Source organism: Seriola lalandi, unplaced genomic scaffold, assembly GCF_002814215.2.
Source record: "Seriola lalandi dorsalis isolate HSWRI2012SDOR001 ecotype SW California unplaced genomic scaffold, Sedor1 jcf7180002054832, whole genome shotgun sequence".
NCBI classification, from domain to species: domain Eukaryota; kingdom Metazoa; phylum Chordata; class Actinopteri; order Carangiformes; family Carangidae; genus Seriola; species Seriola lalandi.
The window spans coordinates 1,313,906-1,340,183 of NW_019525385.1; the positions used below are offsets into that span (position 1 = coordinate 1,313,906).

The 26,278-nt window shown below is 39.4% G+C and overlaps 2 protein-coding genes across 3 annotated transcripts in view; one reads left to right on the forward strand and one right to left on the reverse strand.

Annotated features, from left to right (window-relative positions):
• Positions 1 to 505: 505 nt before the first annotated feature.
• On the reverse strand, positions 506 to 9,746 carry anxa11a (annexin A11a). Of its 2 annotated transcripts, none has more exons than XM_023426603.2 (15): positions 9,603 to 9,746; positions 7,481 to 7,750; positions 6,591 to 6,673; positions 5,539 to 5,760; positions 5,263 to 5,350; positions 4,652 to 4,746; positions 4,224 to 4,337; positions 3,925 to 4,015; positions 3,325 to 3,404; positions 3,181 to 3,237; positions 2,955 to 3,048; positions 2,705 to 2,800; positions 1,544 to 1,602; positions 1,320 to 1,442; positions 506 to 1,201 (listed from the first exon to the last, which is right to left on the reverse strand). In XM_023426603.2, the coding sequence occupies exons 2-15, from the start codon at positions 7,746 to 7,748 to the stop codon at positions 1,142 to 1,144; spliced, it is 1,530 nt and encodes a 509-aa protein (XP_023282371.1). In that variant the 5' UTR covers positions 7,749 to 7,750; positions 9,603 to 9,746; the 3' UTR covers positions 506 to 1,141. The 2 variants fall into 2 exon arrangements, with proteins under 2 accessions (XP_023282371.1, XP_023282370.1); XM_023426602.2 differs by having other exon boundaries at positions 5,539 to 5,904.
• Positions 9,747 to 11,075: 1,329 nt separating this feature from the next.
• zcchc24 (zinc finger, CCHC domain containing 24) overlaps positions 11,076 to 26,278 on the forward strand; it is a 35,407-nt gene continuing 20,204 nt past the window's right edge. The window contains exons 1-2 of the mRNA XM_023426641.2: positions 11,076 to 11,578; positions 14,967 to 15,167. Coding sequence (XP_023282409.1) covers positions 11,339 to 11,578; positions 14,967 to 15,167 — 441 coding nt within the window. The 5' untranslated portion in view covers positions 11,076 to 11,338. The remainder of the gene's footprint in view (positions 11,579 to 14,966; positions 15,168 to 26,278) is intronic.

Genomic DNA, 26,278 nt, shown 5'->3' on the forward strand with positions numbered 1-26,278 from the left:
TACAGTCAAGTGTGTTCAACGGTATTTAAAGTGAAACCAACAGGAGTTAATAAGGCGTGGAGAACTTCACGTGCAACCACACATGCTGACTTTACACCACTCAAGGAATGAGAAATTATGTATCTGTATTGACCATGTATAACGCCGTGTATTTAAGAATCAGCAGTTAGTTTTTGCCACGGATATTGAGGCTTGAACATATTCAGTGTAGGAGAACTATGCAGCGTATACACATTTAAACCGAAATGTGACCATGTGTATTGATCTAATGCCTTTAAATAATGATCCATGTAAACTCTGCTGGTTGGAATTCATACTTTTGGTGTAGCTGCTGGGGTTGACATAAAGACTTCACTGCCCTCTACTGGTAAACTGAGGCTACCCCCAAGTGACTACTTGTCTATAAACCTTTCCAACTCATCTGCTTATGAATCAGTGAAAGGGTTTGACATCAGAGGGGTTTTCAAATAATTTGAATGTATATGAACCACAAATACTTCCAGTGTGCCATCTTAATGTTTATTTTCTGAGACCTGATAAAATGACCAACAATTTATGAAATGTAAGGCTATGATTTTACATGCTACAAGAGCAGGTATATGATACACAGATTGCCCCAAATACAGCACAACTCTGATGAACAAAGAATTGTAAAGTGTAGACAAAATAGAGAAGAGATGGTATAGTTGCATACGTTAACTTTGGTACTTAGCTGATGTATCCTATGTCTCATACTTTCTTCAGCATTGCTGAACATTAGAAAACAAGCTGATAAACATTCCAGATATCATTAGACATCTGATCATATTGAACAATTGAAATAAAATATCTTAAAAATATATAGCTCTTAAAATTCAAATGCAATCTCAAACAAATCTATTGTATGGCCATCCACATTCAACACAAATGATAAAAGTTATCACAAGTGAAAAAATATAAATCTTTTTTTTTTGTGCATACTGCATATAGAAAAGAAATTGTACGCAGCGATATGTATGAGGTTATTACAACTCAGTAAACATTGGCATAGAGAGTATTGGCTTGGCATGCAGTTTGGCGGTTTGTGTATAGTGTGCATAGCTAGGGCGGAAAAGTGATATTTATAGGAAATTTCTATAAAGTAGTAGAGACTGTTTTCCGTTCAGTCACTGCCCCCACAGAGCTTCAGTAGGAGTTTCTTGTAGTCTCCTGATGTATCTCCCTGTAAATTAAACAAATTCATCAGCAAATAATTCATGATTCAAAAAAAAAAAAATCATACACAACACTGAGGGGTTATTTCTATTGTATTAAATGTAGTATATGATGAAGATACTTACAGAGATGTGCGTGTACAGCGATTTGCCGTAGTTTTTAACATACTCCTGGCGGATATCCAGCATGTCCACCTCAGAACGGGAGACCATGATGCGGATCAGAGCTCTGTCCTTGGTCCCAGCTCCCTGAACACACGAACATACACACAATTATAAATCAAATACTATTCTGCACTTACTTAGTAATATATAGAAAATTACAATCCAAACAAAACGCTGAGTCTCACCTTCATGGCCTTGTAAAGCCTCTCAGCAAAGTATCCAGGTGTATTCTTAATACACTTCACTGAAACAAAGAAAATATTTACTTGTCGCCAACACAAGCAGAATGTACCCATTAATTCATACTTCGTCTCTTAGTCTTTAGAGCAAGAAGAGATGGAGGATGATGAAGATGGCAATACTTCACTTGTGTACCAACTAAAAAGTGAACTATGTAAAATCAAGCTATACACACATGAAAAGAAAGCAAACTCAAAGCTGCATTAATCAATATTTTAATATTTAAAAAAAAAAAAAAGGGTATGTTGGTTCTGAAGAAGGGTCACTCATAATGAAAAACCCATTGAGGATTATCATTATTGTTATGTCACAAAATGGCAGACAAAAAAACTTCATCAACTAGCTGATGGAAAAAGCTCAACATCTAGTTAAAGAGCCAGATATTTTTCTCAGGAAGTGGTGGAGACCAAAACAGAGCTAAAAGAAGAATAAATATTGGACTTAGATTCAACACGAACCCTGTGAGTTGATAATGTTGCTGTGTCTGCTAGATATGCAGGCAACCGCTGATGTGTTAGCAATAACAGCTTTATAAAGGTGATATTAAATCAGCACCCCAGTGGCCAAATATTGATTCCCGCAGCTTCAAAGTGAGTTATATTTTGAAAAAAATGTAAGTGTGAATGAGAAACAGAAAGTGAAATCATAAACAAAGACAGAGTGAAATGAAACAGTGTCAAAACAATGGCAAACATCCAGCACTGCAGCGCACACCACCTCACGATTAGGTTGTATTGATCGAGTGTGAAAAACGATGGAAGGATTCAAATAAAAACACATCTAAAATCAGGTTACTGTACCATAACCCTGAGAAATGTTGGCAAAAAAGGGAAAAACAAAAAGATTACACATTCAACAGGAACCCTGCCCCAGTACTACAGTACATTTTCAATTGTGTATTAAGTAAGCTGTTATAAAACACAATATATAATGAGTATGGAAAATGTTTAATTGTTAAATGTTACATCAGACATGTACTGTGGTCATGCCTCTCGTTATGAACTATTTATGTGGAACAAATTCTGAGTCTCCAGACAATACATGGGTGTGGCCCCTTCTAAGACTTGAATAGGTGTGTGTGTGTGCGTGTGTTTGTGTGTTCTTACCCACTGCCAACATGCCACTCTCAAGGTCTCCAGACATCTCCCTGCCAATGCTCTTCTCAATATCTCTGCCACACATGTGCTGATACTCGAGAAACACTACACACACACACACACATTAATACACGCACAAACACATGCACAATCAGTAATATAGCTAGCAAAACACTAAAACTTGAATTTGTGGGTTGGTTTTTTATTATCTTCTGACATGTCTTAAATGTTGAACCTTATTAATTTTCATAAAGAATACCTGCTCTGAGATGGGGTTTGCTCCTGGCGCACAAAATAGCATTGAATTTGGACTCATCTGTTCCCAGCTTGTTTTCTCCAGCAGCATACAGGGCCTATTACAAGACCAGCAATATGTACAAAGCAATGTGTTTGTAATCAATACATCAAGTTATTGATTTAAGAATTACATGGTTGCAGATAAATCCTCAAACATTTATTATTAATGAAAAGGACGCCGACTTAACCTGAGCATCTTGTTTAGCCAGAGAGACGTCAACATGTTCTCGTTCATCACGATTGCCCTTCAAAGTACAGAGAAAAACATTCCAAATTAAATCTGAAGGTAGTTGCTCAGGCACACAGATAATTCACTTGTATTATATCTGTACCTGGGCGAGAGAGATCAGGAGCCTGCGGAAGTGGCCCGAGGTATCCCCACTAATGGAATCCTCCAGTGACTTCTTGTATTCTGAAATGGCAATAGAAGTAATGGCACAATTTTAGTCAAACAAAACAAGGTCACAGAAAGGAAGAATATATTAAAAAAATCAAGATGGATATAATAGGAGTTTTTCAGGCATATCCTGTAGGTATGGTGACCAATACCAGATTTCTTGGCAAGGAAAACTAGCATACTGCAGACTTCTACAAAATAAAATAGCAAACAATGCTGAACAATTAATTAAATAAACAATAAAAATGAGGAAAACTTTGTTATACCTTAATACATTTGCAGTTATGAATCCTTGATATCAATGTCTTATTGTTGACTAAAAAGGGCCAGCGCTTAATATCTGAGTTTATGTGCGACAAATTCCTCACCATAGCATCTGCATTTAGAAATTTTATGGTGGTATCCAAATCTAGCTACGCTGAGCTTATCCCCTAATGTAATAAAACCCTTTCAAAGCAGTGTTGTGATGCTGTGAGATAAAGATGAACAGAGCCGTGGAGAAAAGCAGTGCATTAACCACCCTGAGGCATCTCACCTTGTTTGTAAATGCGGTTTATCTCCTTGATTTCAGCGTTGGAGCGAGAAGACAGGATCTCAATCAGACAAGCCTCATCAGTTCCAGCTCCCTGTTTGGAAGACAGAACAATGATAATCCGACAACCTCATCCTCTGGCCTTGCAGCAGCCAAAGTTCTTCCTGCTCATTTTTGTTTAGTGAATCTTTATCCAAACGTACAACTAATGCAGCTTCTTATTTTATTTTAAATACATTTATCTTATATCTTGTAAACACACCTCTTTTTCTGTGTTTTTATAACATTTTCTAAGCATTTACCTTGATGGCACTGTAGAGCTCATAGGCATCAAACTCAGATGGGCTCTTCAACATGGCCATGACCAGCTTCCTAAAGTCTCCAGACAGTTCTGAATGCAGATCCTTAATCAGATCCTAAAAACGGAAACATGCTTGGAATAACTCAAAACCATCATTAACTGCTGCTGTGAAAAACTCACTGCAAGAGGCTCTGTGGCATAACTGTAATGAGCTCTGAGGACATTCAATCCCCTTTCCATTTTACTGACAGCACCAGCACCTGTTGTCTGCTTGTCCCCATTAAGCAGTGCTAGGTAATGCACACTGAGCCACGAATGATTCTATATTGGTGTTTGTTGTGCAAACAATTTTTAAAAAGTAGAAGCGCTTCTAATGTTATCAGACTAACAGTATATAAATCAAACAATAAGCATGAACAGAACTGTTACCTTCCCATAGGAAGTTTTGTAAGCCCGGAGCAAAGGCACACGCTGCTTGTTGGAGCGGCTCCCCAGCAATTCAATGATGGCTTGCTCATCAGTTCCTGCACAGACAAGCCCACAATGTCAAATCAGACAGATAAAAAAAAACATGACTTAGTATCTGAAACATTTATTTATACTTAGAAATGACAAGTCTCTTTCGAAATACAGAAGTCTGAAGAATCTAAAGAAAACAACTGCAGCTGCCCATGACTAAAGAAAGTCTCAGTTAAGAGTTATCGGATGTCTTTGACTAGTTGATTTGGTGATTTAATTTTAAAATGTACCTTTTCTTCCTATAATATAACTATAATTTTCAAATGATTAGAAATTCATTATTCTGAAAAAGACTATTAAAATTGATGAATCAACTAAACACTTCCTACCCTCTCAAGCAATTAGTCAACTACATAATTAAGAGGGGATGGCCAAAAAGAATACACAGCTAGAACACAACTTCCCAAATGGGAAACATCCAGTTCATCCAGACGACATTACTAAAGAAAAAGATAGATATAGATAAAAAATAATAAAATAAGCAGCATACTCCGATTAAGGTCTCTGCCCATAGCACTCACCAAAGCCCTTCATGGCCTTCCTCAGAACCTCCACATCTTTGAGTGGGTCTGCTCCAGGAAAGTCCTTGATTGTTCCCCTGAATCCCCTCTGACATAACAATACAGCAATTTCGGCAATGTGACAATGTTATTCCAACAAAGAGTTCATTGTGTTTCTGACATTACATTGTTAATGTTTAAAAGTGTGTGTGCAGCATATCACAATGGTGATGCCTTATAAGAAGACAGATTTTTTTATTTTTTTGGGGTCAAAAAAGCATTTTCAGTGTCTCTTACATTGACTGGTGGAGCTACTGGCATGGCTCCTCCTCCATAGGCTGGCATGGACGGATTTGGTGATGGGACCTTTGGGTATCCTGGCATAGGTGCTGGTGCTCCTCCATAACCAGGCATGGGAGGGTTAGGTGAGGGTGCACCAGGGTACCCTGCCATAGGCTGTCCAGGCTGACCAGGATAGCTCATCCCTGGGCCTTGGTGTTGGGGCATGGTCCCTCCTGGCTGTGGGTACAGGCCATATGACTGTTGGTTAGGGGAGGGGGCACCATACCCACCATGCTGAGGGAGAGATGGGTACCCCCCAAGGGCTTGGGCGATCATGGATGGGTTTGGCATAAAACCCCCCATGCCTGAGATCTGGTTGGCCTGGGATTTGGAAAGATTGGAATTGCATAATATGTCCACACATCCTTGAAAAGTATTTCATGCAAAGCAGAGACAGCTGGTCACACTTTTTTTGGATTAGATTATTTGTATTTACTTTGCAATATTTTAATGAATTGTATTTCAAATAACTACTATCTACATCACTGTTTAACTTTAACATATTTTCAAGGGAATGTCCCCTATCCTTGGTCTAACTTCAGAGGAGAAGCTGAAGTTAATGTTCTTGATATTTTGAACCAATACCAATCTACATGATGTACAAGTATCCAAACAAAGTGTGGCCGTGCTTTGTTATAGAATGGAAATTCAGATATCTGAAAACACAAATACAGCAGAGAGGACAAAGTATAAGAGGTTAAAAAAAAGTTGCATCAGACTGATACATTTTCAAAGGGACCAATAAGAATCAAGTATACGACAGTTGTTCTCATGCAAAGGAACTTGAAAGAGACACTGACAAGGAAAAATAGAAGTGTTGATGATTTTAGGATGCGGGCTTTGGAAAAGTCTTACCGTAAAGTGAAAGGATGTGATATTCCATTAATGGCTGTGTAATTCATGCTAATTGGAATATTCAACGCATAAATCTGATGACATTTCATTAAACATATATTAATTAAGAATTTTCTAGGTGCAGGTGAAGGGGATTTTTTAGGATAACTTACCATGCCAGCGTTGTATCCAGGGTTAGATAAGCTGTCAAGCCCAATGGAGGGATAACCACCAGCTGGGCCACCACCCCAGCTTCCTGGAGAAGATAACAAAGTCAAAACTTTTTGAGAAAGTTGAGGATGTAGTGTGCTACTAAATACCTGAAAGAACTGAGAATATTAAACTGAGACAGAAATGACCCCTCTCATTGAAACTTTCTTTTTCTCACTTTCCAACTAGTTAACAGGGAGGGAAAAGAGTTCTGGACAGACAGTGGGAGTACTATGTGAAGGATGAACTGTGGGACTTGTTTCTCTTAGCAACAGCAGACGTTTGTTTATTTTTGATGGAAAAAAATTCTTCTCTTAATTATAAGTCTCATGATCCTTTTTGCCTACAAACACAACATAACTGAGTCACCCTTTCTACAATGGGCACCAGAATATTTTGACTATAACACTCAGTGTTTCACATCAACTTAATTTTTCTGCAAGTACAATTACATTGTCTAAAGGGAGGCTCATGTTGCTCTGATGTGTGTGCAAGATGTGAAGGTAGGCAAATATTTTACTATTATTTTATAGCATAAGAATTTGATAAGTTCTATGACATTTGTTTTATAATGTTTCTTTAAAGGAATAGTTAAGACATTTTGGGAAATATGCCTATTCACTTTCTTACTGGGATCTGGATGAAAAAGAACACTATTTTGTTGGTCTGGAAAGAGCCAGGCTACTTTTTCCCTGTGTGTCCAGTCTTTATGCTAAGCTAAGTGACTGCTGGCAGAAGCTTCATATTTACCATACAGACATGAGAGCTGCATCAATATCTAATTATTGGCAAAAGAGCAAATTAACATTTCCTTTTTGAACCATTTCTTTTGCAGTGATGCATGATTGCTTACCTGGTGGTGGTGCTTGAGGATAACCTCCAGCCTGTGGTGGATAGCCTCCTGCCTGTGGTGGATAGCCGCCAGCCTGTGGTGGATAGCCGCCAGCCTGCGGGGGGTAGCCGCCAGCCTGTGGCGGGTAGCCACTTGGCTGTGGCGGGTAGCCTCCTGCCTGGGGAGGGTAAGCTCCAGGCTGAGGTGGGTAAGCACCAGGCTGAGGTGGGTAAGCACCAGGCTGAGGTGGGTAAGCACCTGCCTGAGGTGGGTATCCAGGGTAGCTCATGACTTTAAACATAAAACAGAACTGTCAGTCAAAGGACTGCCAAACATGACCCATCACTAAAAAATACAATGTTAATCTTGGGCAGCCACTGACACAAAAATGCACCAGTTCCATTGACAAATACTCTAAAAGAATTAAAAGACAGAACACCCTAAATACATATTGGATGCACTAACATGGGAACATAGGAATTAAAAATACTCCCACTCTGCCCTCCTCATCTTTTCCCACTGGGAGGAATTCTTCACTGTGCATTTATATACTATGTCTGCTTTGAAAATTGTAACTCCGACTCACCATAATTATAGAGTTAGTTGTTGTATGGGGGCATTACATATAATATAAGTTTGCTTTATAGGTCCTTGTCTCAGTGTTTTTACTTTTAAATACACACATAGGCATACTGCTACAGCCATGTTAAATGTCAGTGCCACTGTCACTGCAATCTAATGAGGGGCAAACTCCTTCCAAGAGTTTTTGAATCACAGACATTTTAGATGAGTGGTGTGGTGGTGAGGAAACTTTCATTTTGGTTTAGCCTAGTATGAAAAGCCTTTGCTCCAAGAGACCTACTTGTTCCATGGTGAAACTGACTTCAGAGGACCTAAACGGAACAATTTGCATTTTATGGACACAGGAAAAAAAAAAAAGACGTTGCTGCGTTTGAAAACGCACACAGGACGAGAAAGCTACCTTGTGTAATGTGAAAGACAGAGGTCAAATCATACGAGTTAGATGAATTTATATCCAGTGAATAGAGTAATATTTTATCTAGCTATATTTAACTGCTTTCATATTATTGAAGACAGGGGTTTTTGCTATCACAATAACTCAAAAGTAAACTATGAAATACTTTTAACTGCTCATGCACTTCCTTCCCATGCCCTGTTTCTGGTGTTGTGAAATACTTGATCAACGATTATAATCACTGAATATATATATACAACACATGAGGTCAAAACAAAATGTAATTTGTCTGCCTCAGGGTTTAAAGGCTCATGTTGAGAAATATCACACTTAGCTGCTGTGCAGACGCAAAGCCATCACATCTAACTGCTTTCACACAAACTGTGAGAAAACTGTGACCTGAGTAACCACACTGCACAGCTGCAAACCAACTCACAACCATATTTACTAAGAGAGTTGGGGTGCTAATAAAGATAGTTATCATTTCAGGGTCAAAAGAAAAGAAAGCAAAAGAAAAAGAACCATTGATGTAAGGAATTTACAACCTAATGTGTTACCAAATGGTTACGGTTGCTATTAGCTAATGTTAATGTCCTAACATTAGGTGTGTCAGTTCACTTAAAAATATAGCATTGCTATATCGGTGGGTATACTATGGGTTTACTAACGTTACGCTGGTAGTTTGACACCATGGGAAGTGATTATACTAGCCTTTGGAATACATTTAGGTTTACTACACGGGCAAATATCTAGTTTTGAACACCGACCTATCAAATCCAACGCCATTCCAGGCCTGGACGAATCTCTTATTGCAAACTAGCTTAGTTACCTACCAATGGAAGTTACATAATGTGGGTCGATTAATCTTGTCAATCGAGCCCAGGCATATGCCATATCTTAGCTAGATAGCTAACCATACAGAAGTGATCAAAATTTCAGCAGCAAACTGACAATACAACCTTCTTGTAGCCGTAAATGGATAAGCTTAATGCACAGGGGAATCTGCAACAACGTCGGGAAGCTAGCGACAGCGTCGAAGAGAGCAGAGTGACGTTACACCACAAAACAACTCCAAAAAGAGTTGCCACTCATCAAAATATAACTTAGATGTGTCGGTCATTATTCTAGCTCAGCCTCTTTGAGTAGTTATTTGATTTTAGCACTTACTTTAGTCAGCTTGCAGTTTCTTCCTGTGTTTCCTAGATCCGTCTTAGTACAGAACGTATTGAAACAGTGTGGGTGGGACTCATAGTTTCCATTAAAGGAACCCACCCATTTATCTGTCCTGTCCGTCAAGGAGCAGTCCCTTAAACTGTGAGATAGACACAACACGTAGCCTATAGATACATGAACATTAATGACATGATGGAAAATGTGACACATAAATATTTCACAATAGGTCTATTATTTGACAGCATGTGTGTTGCCCAAAAGGAATGCTGTCCACGTAAGATGGAAGACTGTGTTAAAGCACCTGTTAATTTTAAATTTACTGACACAGCCACATTTACTATTTATTAACAATCTAAACAATTAAAATATTAATTAAGTTATATGAACTAATACTGCATATAATACACTGTGTCTTTTTACAGTGACAATTATATTCATTATATTTTAGTGACAATCAAGTGACATAAATATAAATAATAATAATAATAATAACAATAAATATAAATATAATCAAAATGGGGTCTGTAAATGAAATTAATGATCTTTTACACTAGAATAAACGCACTACAGAGTATGCTTTTCCAAAATATGAGTGCTTTTGCCTGCTTTATATATTTGTGACTGTGATGTGATGATGGTCACCAAACGGGGAAATTATATTTTTAACTACTACAACGTCATTGATCCCACCTTCACGAAAAGTAGGCTACACACATTGATTATGTTAAGAATGTCACAACTGTACTGTATGTGTGTGAGGGACATTTGCCACAAGAGGGAGCCATTTCAATGCTTTCTCCATATTGCTTTCTTCAGGTCAGGTTGGAAGCGGGGACATAGTGCTCCTGAGATAGAGGCCTGGAGGCTGATTGTATTGGTTGATTAACTGATTTGATCTCTAATGGTGCTTATTTTTTACTCACCAGTGATCCAGCTTTTTTTCTTGTTGCACACATGAAGAAGAGACATTTTACAGACAGCTATAGGCTGCATCAGTGACAATATTTGGAATCAGCTGTGAAACACTGTTGATTAATGGTCTGATAGGAGTTTACAACATTAATAGGTCACAGGGACACTCCAAGTATTCGTCAGTTAAGTGCAACTATTCACCTACCTGAATAAACAAAACACCTATCTATAACACCCCACCCCCACCCCGCTCTCTGATACAAAGACACACATACACACCTTTTCAACACTAATAGACAAAACGATACGTTATAAATGATAAATGTTAGAAGTAAGTTATAGATCTCATCCTAAGGCTCGTAGATAGTCTTGAATTGGTTTAATTTAATAACTGATGTGGCAAAATATTTATTGTGGTAAAGCTGAGATGTTGGGTTGAACCATTTGTCTCATCCAGTTGGCTATGAATGAATATTCACACAAACCGGACGCTGATTGGCCCGCGTCCTCGTTGACGCAGACTCGTCTTCATTACATATTCAAAGAGCCTCTCAGTGCCCGCTGCAATAAAGGCAGATAGCGGACCATGGGGAGCAGGGGAAAAGTTTTTATACTGACATGTCAGCGCAATGACTTTTGAGAAACATCTAACAGGGACGAGGCTCCCGGCGTGAGGAGGACAGGGCTCTTTACGGGAAGAAATAAGGAGCTCTTGCCATCTGCCGGGCTACGGGAACTGAAAAGCAAGACGGCAAAAGAGTTGAGACCAGTCCAAGAATCAGCGGTGGAAAATCCAGTTTAGCCATTTAATTTGAAAGATGAGCTTGTTGTCTGCCATAGACACGAGTGCCTCCGTGTACCAGCCTGCGCAACTTCTCAACTGGGTCTATCTCTCCTTACAAGACCCCCACCAGACCAGCGCTTTTGACGCGTTCAGACCAGAACCCAACTCTTCCCACCCCGATCTCAGCTTCAGCAAGACTCCCGGAGCGGCGGAGTTGAGCTCTTCCCTGAACTCCAACTATCTCAACAACTTCTTTCAGCTGCAGCGGAATGAGGTGAAAGCTAACATGCCGCATTCATGTCTGGGATATTTCATTTTGTGACATTGTGGTTGAAGTTACCATAATGAGAAACAGTGTTGGCTGATCTGTTGACTGTCTGTGCGAGCAAATGTTTTAGCATGTACAGCATAGGCTATTCTGGTAGGATATACTTAACCGCCATGATATCTCTAATATGGACAATAAGTTTAAATAGTCTAATTTAAGCAGAGTTTTAGAGTATTATCTCTTTGAATATAGTTGGTAAAACTCTTTCTAAACAATAAAGGCCTATCAGAACATTTAATAGGCCAAGTAGCATATTATACTACTTTATATAACACAAGAGGGATAGGCTTCTGTAAATATCACTTCAAAAATTGTGAACCCAAAGAAATACTGTAGGAATATCATAGTTCCACAAGAGATAGTCAGTAAATAGTGTCACACTGTTAATATAAACTTATTTCATTTTTCAGTTAAACCCTAACTGTTGGAATATTGTAGGATTGTTTGGGGAAGAATATTGCAATTTCATTTGGGTAAGCTTATGAAGGCTTTATTAAGCAAGTTAGTTTTACATAGTTCAATAGTTAGATATCACAACAAGGTTCCTATAAATTGACAATTCAGTTCCCTTTCCCTATAATGAAATTAGTCCTTTTTTGGCATACTGGTAAGTTATGGTTCCAATTATAGGCGAAGCTGTTGTGTAAAAATATGTTTTCATCAGACATGCCAGTGATCAGAAAGGTAAAAGTGGACCGACAGAAAGAGATTCCCCTGCACGCCTCTGCCTGGAGAGAGTGGGCCACTGCAGCCTCTTGCTGAGGTCTGTTGTCTCTGACTTCTTCAAATAGACCAGGTTGTGCAAACAAAGTCAATCCTTGTTTACATATGGTCTATTTTTGTAGCTCAGTGTAATTTTAGGGACAAACATGCTGATAATGTATATGGGGTACAAACTTGATACTGCAGAACCATACTGTGCAAAAAGGAGCCCACCACGGCACACCTCAACCGCACCCACTCACATACATATACATGCAGCACACACAGAAAAAATAATCACATATCGTGGACAAAATGGTAGTGTAAAGAGTATACAGCAAGGTTCCCAATGTGTTTATTACCCTGCAGTTGAGCTTCTTAGATCTACGTTACTCTGCTGCTATGTGCTGGAAACTCTAGAAAACACTAGTAGTGGATGGATGGTGTACTCACCGTATAGTGCCAGTGGCTATTATTATGATGGTAACCATAGAGGCATTTTGAAGTCATTTGACATGAAACAGTTCTCAGAAAATCGGGTGTGCACATTATACATTACATGCAATTGTGTAATGTCATTCAATCCACATGAGTCTAAAGTGTTTCAAACTGAGGGAACACACATACAGTCTGGAAACGGTTTAAGGGGTGGGGGGCATTTTGCAACTTATTATACCGGCTAAGCCAAGTAAAATAAACCACTGCCGGGATTTGATGATGAGATGAGTAAAGCAAAATGTGGTTGTTTTTGCAGGGGAGATCACACAACCAACAGTCAAATTAAAGTGAAACAGTGATGAATCAATGAATTTGTTGTTGATTGGGAACTCATACTGCAGCACAAGTCAAGTATGCTTACCGCAGTGTCATCTGCTGACAGCTTTGTTTAAATGGTTGTTACTTTCCTCCCTCTTTATCTCATTCTCGGCTAAGAAGACGAATACTTCATTGTGACTTTTCAACATTTATAACCATTCTGGATTCATCTAACCCTGCAGCAATTTCCTGTGGAATTCATTCTCCCTCAGATCAGTCACCTTTTAAAGTTTCCACCAGACACCATAACTCTGGTTTAAACATATCTGTGTGGATTGCTCCCTGCAGTGTGACACCTCATCCCCCGACCTGTGAAAACAGTCACAGATCTTCTGCAGTTGTCCCCCCCTCACTCGGACGCACATGTGACTGGTAATGATACCAGTTTAGTCCTCATTGTGTTGGCCAACACATACATACATATCCATCGCCACACAACCCCCTGCTGAGTCGGTCAGTCAGTCACTCAGTCACTCACTCGCTCACTCACAGACACACAAAATAAACAAACAGTCTCACCCCACCATTAGCAGATGTGTGTGTGAAATCTGTTTCCTCTGGGCTGACAGTAGGAGATCTCAGGCCAAACTGAAGAAATGTGAGGAACATAAACTGAGCAGAGGTTCCTGTTTTATATTTGTTCAAATAATTTAACAATCTGCACTACGACTTAAGTTTAGCTAACACACAAACATGTACATTTCCGCCAGGAGTGGTAATATATAACACAGTAATACACAGAGCTAAAACACATGGCAGATGGAAAACTTGAGAAGCTACAGAGCCGTAATGCTTGATTTACGACGACTACATGTAATAAATGAACATGAGTCTTAAAGCTGGAGTCGGTTAGCAAGACGATCTCACGGCCTGCAGATAAAGCTTTGGCTTGCAGAGCTGGCCAGGTTGCCAAGTCTAAGGTTTCTGTGCTGTGCAACATTAAACATCAACTGTAACATTATTTCCCAGACACAAACCTGTGACCTCAAAAGAAGCCCGACCACTAGTGATGAAGAAGAGTTTATCTGTGGATTTCATCACGCAGTTCGACTTGTTAAGTTTGCAACTTGTCTACAATAAGCAGCATTATTTCACCCTAGAAGTCAACTCCTGCCTGTTGTTTCTGGATTGTATTTGAACAGAGGAAGACATGAATGAGAGGGGAAACTGCAGGCAATGCTTTTCCTGTTATTAATATTCAGAGGGCATCTTCCATGAATTCACTGGGGCCTGTGGCATGCAACACTGCGTTCCGTGGCTCCGATCAGACTACAAACACTAACCATGGCTAGTTTACCGCCAACAGCGCATGGTGACATTGCTGATGTTCCACAGGCTGACGAGGGAACATGCCTCCCATCTTGTTTACAATGAGTCATCCTCTCAAAGTCCTGTCTTTCTCTGTGGACATGCTCAGTACTTTTCCAGCTCATGAGTGCTGCTGGGCCTCTCGCCAGATGTTCTGAAATTTAATGAGAGAAATGATCTTGGAGGTTGTTGTTTTTTTTCTTCATTTATTTGCATAACAGAAAAAAGGACATAGTGCATGTAAAGGAAATTGATGATTAATGTCAGCATTTTTTTAGACCTCCAAACCAGAAATGCAGTACTTTATATGACACTATTTTTTATGTGATAATGTTGTTCAGCATAATGTGTGTCAACTAGTCGCACAAGCTCTTGCTGTTGGAAATTCTTTGTGAATTGAATGGTGAAGGTGTCAGAAGATTGTTGATTGTTGTTAAATTTCAGTGTAAGAACCTGCAGAATAACATGTGGAAATTTAACCTTTTCTGATATTCTTCCCATTTTATAGGCCTTAAACAACAACGTATATAAGAATGTGTCACCCTATGGCTCCCTGAACAACATCGTGGATGGACTCAACTCCCTGACGGACCATTTCTCAGACCTTTCCCTTTCTTCAGAGCCGAGAAAACCCAACAAAAGGCCCCCGCCCAACTACTTGTGCCACCTGTGCTTCAACAAGGGCCATTACATCAAAGACTGCCCTCAGGTTAGACTTGTAACACACATACATTACATAATCTAAGATGACACAAATAGCTTATAACATCACAAAAGTCCCTATTGGTGGGTATACATACTTTCCTTGTTTAATTACTAATGTTATATTTTGCTTTGCAATAACTATGTGACTTTTCATTGGGTTCATACAAGCCAATGATGGCACTAAACGTTGTGCTTGCTCCAGCCAATGCCTCCCTGTCTTTCTCGCCCTCTCTATCTCTCTTTGGCTCTGGTCTGACCTACTTGTTAAACAGGCTGGCCTCTGTCTTCTGTAGTCATGTGTATGAGTGTGTGTATGTGTGTGCTTGTGTGCATCTTAACTGCCACAGCATTACACTACATGAAACCATCTGTTATAACCATGATAAATAAACTTGTTGGGCTAGTTCAAGCGTCAAAGGTGAAACTGTCTGTCTTGGATCATCATGTTAGCTGTGCGTTCTTGTTTTCAAGAATCAAAAAACCATGAATCAATGCTACAACAGCCATCTTTTCTGACATGCTGAACAAATCCTTAGAGTTACAGTTGCAATGCAATGTCTTCCAGTTTTCCACCGATTTAGTCGATGATGATGCAGTTTTCTTGTGTAACACCATGAGAAAACCACCTTGAGGTCTAGCATGGAGGTCGCAGCACAGTAATGTGTGACTAATGGGGCCCCAGCTGTTGTCATCTCCTGCAATCTACACTCATTTTTGAGAGCACCAGGAGAATTTTAGGTTTTGAATAATCTCTGCCAGTTTACTTTCAACAAGATCTGGGTGGAAATGTCTTGTTTAGGAATAATGCCATGGTTGGTGGCTGTTAATGCAAGCGTGCAATCACTCAACATCTACATGTAAATAAGAGAAAAACTTGTGCTTCTGAGTTATAAATATTGTGTTCATGAAGCGATATTTTGTGGAGTTTGTGGAGTTGTTGAAGAAGGAATGGACTATGAAATTGCTGTGATGGGTCTGTCATTGTGGTATTATATAGCTCCATAACTCAACGGCTGGGACTAAGGCCTGGAAGTGATCTGATTTCATAAGAGGAACACGATGGCACTTTTCCCTAGAATTGTGGAATTTTTACACAGAGTTGTGTTTTTTTTTGTTTTTGTGTTTTCTTTTGGACTTATGGTGCCTTATAATCTCCCCTCTCTCGCCGTCTCTCCTTTGCTTCTCCCCTGTTTTTTCTGTGCCTTTCCCTGGGTGAGGTGCAACAGCCCAACCCCAGCCCCGAGTTTCTTTTGCATGGAATGGTAATGAGGAGCAGATGTGAGATTAAAATGCTTTGACTTGCTTTATGACATATGATGACTGGTCTCGGGAGGTCTGTAAAAGACCTGTGTACTGATGAAATATCTCCTGGACAGCTCCAAACTCCAAAGTGTGGGAATTAGATCATCTACTGACAACTCCAACGGGAATTTTGAGTCGTAGTATATCATGCAACATGTAACTTTTGCCTTCCTTTTTCCTTTATGTAATGCTGTAGTTGTTGATGTTAGCGTCGATCACATTGATACTGTTACTCAACACTGGAGCAGGTGTCCATTAAGTAATACATCATCTAATATGTTTATTATCTTTTGTGTTGTATACATTTATACATTATTATCTTTTAAGTGTTGTATGCATTTAAACTGAACATCTTCACTGTACCATTTTAAAATGAAAAGTATAAAGTGATGCTGTATTAAACAAAACCCGTTTTGACAGTAGAAGCTGTGAAATCAATCTTGCTATAGATGGTAGCATTCAGGCATGGACCTCAAAATCACACTCAGCCCTCTTCTAGTTTATATATCAGCTCTTCGTTAAACTGCCAACAGTAACTCAAAAAGCAGCATTTGTCTCGAAACGGCCTCCACACCTACATAGTTCAACACCATCTCAGTTATTTAGGTCTCTCCTGGGTTTTTTACTCCATAAATTTTCCTTCCATTTATGCTACATCACTTACACTATTACCCTGTCACCTGTCATTGCACGCCTAGCCAAGGATAGCTCATCCTTACTTAACCAGCTGAAGACCCAAATAACAGATGTGACACACATCTCGCAATTGTAACATGAGTTTTTAATGGCAAGAATATTCAGCTCACCTATTAGCCAACACTTGTGTCATTTTCCAAACAATATTTCCCTGTCCTACATTATCCTCAGTCTGTTTCACAAAGTGCAGTGATCAATTGTTTGCCCACAGAGTTTCTGGTATCTGCATGCACTGGAATGCATTGGAAGATGAATGTGACCCCACTAATAGTTTGTCCTGTCCAGAGGTTCTTTGCCAATGAAAACAGAGGCTTCTGATTCACAGAGCACTGCTAAGTTTGTCATCCAGGTCCAGCATGGAGAATCACATTCTGATGACATGCACAGTCTTCCTCTTCTCCGTCACCTCAACATGTTTTATTGTCTTGTTTCGTGCTGTGACTTTCATCAGTGAGTTTAGATATTTTTGTATAAGACACACTTAAGCACTGGATGACATGTTCCACAAAATATGTCTTAATCCACAGTGGAAAATAGTGTCTAACAAATGCAATATCTTGATTGCTTGAGTAATGTTTGCTAAAAAACTACAGTGTTTTAGGGAATCACATATACTTTTATTTAAAAATGAAATTATACTATCTGTGACCCTATTTTTTTTTGAAGATTTACTTCAGTAGGAACCAGTGGGCTTGTGGCTGAATGCCACAGGCAGGGAAGGCAAGTCAGAAAGTGCTAAAGGAGCTATTTGTAAGTTTTGCTATAGCTCAATGCTTGCTCAATGTTAGCATTAACAGCTGTTTACTTGTTGTGAGTGTTGTGAGTTCACCATTAAACTCAAACTCAATCAAGAGATGTCTCCAGTGGTGAAAAGCAACCCTTTTGGTTTGTTTTGTTTCAATCACAACTTTTCTTATACTGAAATTAGCATGCTAATAAGCTAGCCCTGTGCTGGTTTGCCCATCTTGTCACTTTCAGATACTGAGTCACTGTAGTGTCCAGTCTGGCCTGAAGCAGTGCTTCTCAGAGGATGTATTATAATCTTTTGTCCTGTAAACGCAACGATGGGCCAAGCTCTCAGCAAGACTGGAAATTAAACAGATGTTACTGCTAACATTGGCTATGTAGCAATAGCAAAACTTACAAATAGCTCCTCTCCAGACTAATGCATTTTTTGGTTTTCGTCTTGTCGCAGGACTTGTTGGCAAAAAAGAAAAGTAAAGAAGTAGTGCAGGCTACTGTACACCTCCTTTGCCTTTTTTCCTGTCCTTTTTCAACCTCTGACTGTCTGCCTGTTTTCACTCTAGGATTAAGATTTGCCTTGAAAATAACTATCTTTCTTAGAATTAAGTATTTAATGAGGTTGAGTTGTGTTAATTGTATAATTCCTCATAATTGAATCACTTTTCTTTTACATTTGAATTTGTGTATAGTCAATTTGAATAAAGAAAGTGAGATTTTATGATCCTAGCTATACAAGGACTTGTGGGCGCAGGATTTAGATAGTGGTGGATCCTTCACCTAGTTGATGGTTTTTCTATCCTTTCCATTGGTTCTGGGAGAGCAAAAGTTAGGCAATTAAATCGTTGAGGTTACCAAAGTGTTTATTAATTACTTGCAATTTAAGACCTTTTTGTTATAAAATGTTAATATTGGAAATACGCAGAGGAGGCTTGTGGCTGTGCTGAGAGAATTATTTTTCAGGCAACTCTTGGTAGTTGAGTGAAAGCCGCAGCCCTGGCAGCAGCTGCCCAGTGCTCCCTGTCATGGGGACAGAGGTGTTATGTAAACTGGCTTTTATTCGGAAAATGAGGTCGCTCCCCCAGTTATGAGCAGAATGCCCCTCACTGCCACGCTTTGGCCCCCTTCCAAGATATCTTCCACTTGCACTCATGATTTGGTTCTGTTCAGTGGACTAATCCTTTCAACAATTGGCCCCGCCTCTGATTTGAGTGATCAAAACGATGCATTGAGTGACATCTTCTTGCTCTGTCTCCCTGTAGAAAGACTAAGTCATGGAAAATGTCTTTGCCGGAATGCAGGTTTGTGGATATGTGGGGGTGGCTGCTGCTGCTGTGTGTGGTTAATGTGTGTGTCTGAGTTACAGTGGACTCCAGAGTTACAATGCCCCATTCCTGCACGTAATACGTCCCCCCTGGTTTGGTCCTTCAGAATTATAGTTTCCTGTTTTCTTTTTCTTATTCTTCTGAGAAATTTCAAAAATTTTGAAACTGGTAGAATACTTCACTAAAGCTTATAAGCCAAAAATAACTGGCATAACATCCATCACTACCACTGCTTTCACCCTTTTGCCAATTTCTGTTGAAGCCCAAAAATGTTTCAAATATTAGATGCATTATAATGTAACATTTTAATTTCTAAATATACAACAATCAACATTTAAAATGAATGTTCTTTCCTAAGAAATAAAAAGCAGCTATCTGTTTCATCAGAACAACCCCAAAACTGTCATCAGATTTTGATTTTAAAAAAGCAGGATGCTCTCATTTGGTAGAAAACATGTTCATGTAGCATCTGATTATTCACAGTAATATGCTGATTGAGAAAATGCATTTTTTAGGGAATTTTAAGCAACAGTCCAACATTTTGGGAAATTAATTATTCACTTCCTTGCCATGAGCTAGTTGAGAAGATATATTTACTCTCACATCTGTCCATTAAAACAAGGCTTCAGTTAGCAGTTAACTAGACATAGCACAATCACTGGAAACATCTTGGAAAACTTGGGAAAACAGCTTGCTTTGTCCAAAAGCATAAAAAGATTTGCCTACAAGCACCACCCTGTTTTTAACAAATTAAACAAACAAAAATATAACATGTTAAATAAGCTTCATAGGACAGAGGCAAGCTATAGCTGTTTCCCCTTGTTTCCAGTCTTTGCTCTAAGATAAGCTAACCAGCTCCTGTGTAACCTCATATTTAACAGATAGCCATGAAAGTGGTGTCTTATCTAACTCTTAGAAAGAACTCTAATAAACATAATTTGCAAAATGTTGAAATTTTGCTTTGAGGGCCACTGTAGTAATGAAAAACTTATAATATGATCCTGCTGCATCTGAATATTTTTCATTGCTTAGATGGATGCTGACTGAAAAACCAGTGATGATACACAGATTTGTATTTTTTTATTTATTTTCTGGCCTTTTGCGAGACAAATTTAATTTATTACATAAGTCTGCACTTAGTGTTCTGTTTGTATTCATCTGTAAAAATCACAGGGCGGACGGACAGAAGCGAAGAGCAGCTCCAAGAGCATCCCAGTTTAGGTGTTGATCAGAAACACATGGAGCCCATTGATCCACATACAGAGCCTTCTTTATCATACCAGGATAATGAGCCTTTTGTTCAAATAGTTATGGTGTCTGTGGGATGTGTGTATATATAGCATCCATTTCAAACTTTATTTTTTTCTTTGGAATTCTCCTATAGTTCTCTATCTTATCTGATTGGGAGTAATGGCAGATAGCACAGTGTTAATAAGTTCCACATATGAGACGTACTGTATGTCGATATGTAACCGAATCATTCGAGTCACTATACTCTACTGAATGAATGAGGATTCATTTCAAAAGGATGTCCTGCTTCACTTTAATAAGTGCAAGGGCTGACATTTCCTCTCATCCTTGCCCCTGTGATTTGTCCGTGCCTGAATCTCTTCTAGCATGTATCTGATCTGTATCTGTGACCATATGCCAATTACCGCGATGGACCTCACACCTCATGCGGCGGTAATTTCAGCAGCAGTCTGTCCTTTGTGACAAATGGTCACCATAATCTCCCATAACAGTGTCAACACGGAGACCTGAGGCGAGCTGTGAAGTGAGGGCCTCTTCACACCAGAGGCAAATCACGCTTTGAGTAATGTGTGACTTGCCAAAATGCGTGCTTTTCCTTTGGCCGTGGTGATAAACTTGATGACTTGTCATTACTGCAGCCCACTTTGTCTACCATTACAAACATCAGTAGCTGTTGTTTTGACAAAATGTATTTGGTTTTAAAATCTCCCAGTGTTTGCCTCTAACAGAGCAGTGATCCTTTTCCGAATTGGATGGCAGTCATGTGGGGATAATTGTGCAACCACTTTGTTTTAATGTTTCAGTTTGTTGTTGTACTAGGGGATGGGGGTGAGAGCAGAAGGGAGGGGATAATGTGTCAAATACACATTGCAAGTTTATAATTTACCAGTCTTACACCACTGCACAGCACAGCCTGTGTGCTTCACTGTTGGAAAACAAGTATTTTAGCCCTCTGTGGGCACACCCAATTTCCTGCTGTGTGTAACTCGAATATTAAAGTCTTAATTGAATCAGGTTAAGGTCTGTAGATGAGTTCCGCCTTTTCAGCATGCACTTTCTCTACCTTTTATCTAACCAATTTATTCTGAAGAAGATTTCTGGGGGTTGTAGAATTTTGAAGAAAAGAAAGAAAGAAATGTAGTGTAATTTTCACGAGTTAGGATCCCTGTTTGTAAATAAATATAAACTAAATTATTTATATAAGAAAATACCATTATCTTTTTTTTCCCCTTAATTTATTTAACCAGTTAGGTTTGTTGGTATTGGTATTTTTTTGTTCATGGCTCAGGTGGATATTTGCAAAAGGAGGGTAGGCAACCACATCCACATCTGGAAGAGAGAGTGCTCCCATGGGGTTATACTGTTGCCTTTTCAGCTGTAAGAGTTAATCAGAAACAGTTGAAGTGCCTTGCTTGTGGGTAATTTTGTGGTAGTAAAAGGATGGAAAAGCTGTCTTATTCACTTCACCTAGTTCATGTTTTTTTCCCAGCTGGTCCTGGGATTTAAACCAACACTTTTAACTCTTACTCTGCAGAGAGTGTGGTTCATAACTTAGCCTGTAGCTTCCTATAAAATTCAAATTTTCCAGTCAAAAAAAAAAATCAGAATAATCTAAATTGTAGTTTAATAACAGCTCTGCCTCATGCCTCTGGCAAAACATTTGTCAGCTCTTGTATTGGAAACATGCTTTTAAAGGGTCTAAAATAGCTTGCTAGACCTCTTTGATAGTTAGAGCAGTGCTGATTATTCAACAGCAACAGATTACGTCTTAATGTCGCTGGAGACGTTAGCTGTCCCCTGGAGGCTAATGTTCCTGGGAGGAGAAAGAGCATCTGTCCTTTAGCTTTTCTAATCTCTATTTAACCAACCCCCGCGTTCACTGAAAGATATCTATAGTGAAATCATGTATTTACATTTTCCTCTGCCTGCACCAGCTGTTTTTTGTCTTTTTGTCTTTGTTTCATTCTCTCTCTCTCTCTCTCTCCCTGGTCATCCTGCAGTTTGTTAACCCTGTCGATAAACAATCTCTCAACACCGCGGTCACACTTCAGCATTTGTCATGAGAGAATGCTTCACATTTTACCCCCACGATCTCTGTACCCTGAGGCCATTTCTGACATGGCTGCAGTTATTTGCTGTTGCAGGGAGGCAGTTTGAGAAGTGTCACTGTCAAGGCATGGAGCAGTGCTGAGTTTGTCTGTCAGACACAGAGAGGGTATAGTTCGAAAGCCTGTGAAGGGCACAAGAGCTGAGATACAGCAAGCCAATGAAAGGGGACTGAGGGTACTTCCTCTGAAAGGAAATCAAAGTTAAAAGAATGATAAAGTGCGGTTTCCTGGCAGCTGGTTTGTGTTCTGTACAGAAATCCCATTCTTCCTCTCAGTTTTTGCTGAGACAACAATTGGTCCACTTCCTGTTTTGGTAACTGTGACACTTATAACCCTATCTCTGGGAGACGTTGTACTGTCACACTTACCATTAGGCAGGTGAACTCACAGCTGCTCTCGGATTAAATGTTGAAATATGATGAAACGATCATGAAAACATCATCAGGAGAGAGCTGTATGAAGACAATATACCATCTATACTGACTTAGTGTCAGCTTAGCCTAAGTCAAAAGCTATAATTTAGCTTCTTTTAGGTGAAGCTAAGCTGACACTAAGTCCATCAGTTGTCTCCTCTCAAATGGATTTTGCACCTCCTATCATCTGATTAACCCTTCTTTAACCCTCAGTCTCAGGTGTATCGTCTAAAGTATGCTAGATGTTTATTTTCTATTAGCTCAGCTTTGGAAAGTTTCTTATATAATAGTTGAATATTAATCTTTTTCCTGCCACGCCGCTGAGCCAGCACTGTAAAACGCAGGCTGGAGTTAATAAAAGAAAATAAACAATAGAGTGTTTGGGGCAGTTGCTCGTCACATTGCTTTATGTAAGCTTGCCTTTGCAGCATGAGAAAAACCAGGTCAGCACTCATTTTAGAATCTAGTTTTCTCACGCTTTATCTCTTTTATTTTCTTTACATCTTATAGTACCTTAAAATATACCATTTTACCTTTCTACCGAATACTATTGCACTTCTACAGCAAAACATCTCCAGTATATTAAGATATTAGAAAACTGATCAGGGTCATACTCATACTAAAGAATAATGACTTGTACAGTAACAACACTTTGGCTTGCGTTCTGAACACAAGTACAGTGTCATGAGGGTCACCGGCCATACACTGAGGCTTCAGGAACTAGAACAGGATGGTTGGCCTTCCAGTGAGAGAGGAGGGAGGGATCAGGGGGTGAAAGGTTAGATTTTCACTACAGCATGATGTCCTGTTAGCACACCAGGGCCAGAGCTTTGTTAGCTCATACACTCAACGCTAATTTTCTCTCCTGCAACCACTTCTTCTATAAGCCATATGTTAAAATAACATCTCATCAGCATTGTCAACCCCTTTTATAATATACAGTACAGTGTGAAATACACAGTATGTTATAATATTTTCATTCAAGAGAATGTTGAAATTCACAAAGTTAATACATTTTTGTTAAATGACTAATGCAACTAGAGATGCAATGATTAGTCAGTTAATCAATTAGTTGATCAACAGAACATTAATTGGCAACTATTGACAATCAATTAACTGTTTCAGTTTTTCAAACTTTTGATGGTTCCAGTTTCACAAATGTGAAAATTTAACTGCACTTCCTGGTCTCATGACATAGTAAATTGTATAGTTTTGGGGTTTGAACCGCTGGTTAAACGAAATTGTGATGGGCTCTTTTCACTGTTTTCTGATGCGTTATCACCAAACAATTATTTGATTAATTGACATAATCCCCAGGTTAATTGATAATGATAATAATTGTTGTTTCAGCCCTAGATGCAACAGCTTGGATTCAGATGATGATGATAACAGCTTGTTTTTGTTTTTTCTCTTGGCACTTTGGAAAACTGATAGCCAACAGCTGACAATTGGAGCTAATTAGAATTTAAACTACCTGATCAAATGACTTAACAGACACTTTACATGAGGTGTTTACATTATTTTCTACACCCTGGCAGCTTCCATAACCATGTTTCTCTCCACTTTGACTCATGAATGAAGTGAGAAAGGTAGAGCGTGAAAGGACTTGAATGGTCAGAATGGTCAGGAGTCCCAAACGTCGGACCAGGAGACTCATACATCCACATCAAACCGGCAACTAAATTTCATGCTTATCTCCACTGGTCGATCGGTATGTGGTTGAACTAATTGCTGCCTGTAGCAGCACCGATTCTTGTCACACATGAACAAGAGACATTCTTCCGTGATATGAGACAGACCGACGGAGAAGACGGACAAGCAGACAGAGACACTGTGAAGCTGCGAGTGCTGGCACACAGGACTGGATTTGGTGTCAAGAGATCAGGGACTGACACTGCTGGCTTTGTGTTGCGCTTGAATGGGCACCTTAGGGAGAGACTGTGGCTCTGAATGGGCACCATTGGGGAAAGCCCTAGTGGTGGGAATGGAGTCTGGTAATTAAGGCAGTCATTGTATGTCTGTAGGATCTGCTAGACAGAGAGGTCAGGAAGGCAGGCCCGTATTGTTCCCCCAGCAGGGTCCTCACTGCATCACAGTGGTGCGTCAGACTCAAGTATGTTTGGATAGAGCCTTGGATCTTACAGAGTAAAAAAAAAGAATTGCAACAACAAACCACACAGGCAGTCCTATAAAGTCTGTTTGTCTAAATGTCAACATATAGACTATAGGGGCCTCTTCTGTGGTTATGATTTTGTAACAGTTTTTTCCCTCTTGCTCTGTATGGTGAAGTATTTCAAAGTCCTTCTCTGTTAGGCTACACAGGATCTCCAAACCTCTCAGGAATCAGGACTGCTAACCACCAAATGAAACAGTTTTGGTCAATATGCAAACAGGGGGATGTGTGCTTGTTAGAAGTGAGCCCAAATCAGCCTAACAGTGTATTGTAGTGATGTGTTGAGGATTTTATTTATTCAAAAAAAAAAAAAAACAACTCCCTATTTCTTATTAAAAACCGATTGTTGAGTAAGATGAAGATCAGATGACTGTCTGGTTAAATGAATTTGTGAGTTTGTGAATTAACTAGAAAATAAGATATGAAACATTATTAAGGATCATAGGAAATATACTCAGCCTTACTGTGTCGTAGTATCACATTTAAGGATAAAGTAACCCTTACCCACCCACTGTTGAGCTTGCAGAATGTTAGCACTATGTAGAACATTCATGGTATGCTAGTACTATGAAAAGTTACATGAATTAAACTTGTACTGTATCAACTGATGAGACTTTTGTCTAAATAGTTAAATAGTTAAAGAATAATAAACAATATGAAGTTGTTTGCTTGTTTGCTGAAATGTCAGCATTTGTACTGTCACAGTGTTTTCTGTCTAACTCAAGTTTAATTCTAGGTCTTAGTGAAAATATATTTTGGTGCCTTTACTTACTGTAAGATAAAAAAAAAAAGACCTGCATTGCATTTAGAAAGGTTTTCTGTCCCTCCTCTCTATCTGTATGCACTGCCCTGTAGTGTGTCGGGAAGTTTCTGGCAAGGATGAGGGCTGGGGGGAGGTGCACCATGGGAATGTTTTTACAGGGTAACCCCTGATCTTCCTTCCAGTCGCAGCAAAGGCTCTGAAGGCCCTGCATCTGTCTCTGCTCTAACACTCACTCAGTCAGGTTACCGAAGAGAGCGGCAGAGACTGAGTAGAGACTGCAGCGTAAACAGATAAGGCTTATCATGGATGCTGGAGACACGCTGTATCAGACAGCTCCTCTCTT

Excerpts from the sequence above, each read along its gene's own strand:
- anxa11a (XM_023426602.2), bottom strand. The coding sequence starts at position 7,748 with ATGAGCTACCCTGGATACCCACCTCAGGCAGGTGCTTACCCACCTCAG. Across the intron at positions 4,338-4,651 it reads ACAAAACTTCCTATGGGAAG|GATCTGATTAAGGATCTGCA; the intron begins GTAACAGTTCTG and ends TTCCGTTTTTAG. Across the intron at positions 4,016-4,223 it reads AGCTCTACAGTGCCATCAAG|GGAGCTGGAACTGATGAGGC; the intron begins GTAAATGCTTAG and ends TCTTCCAAACAG.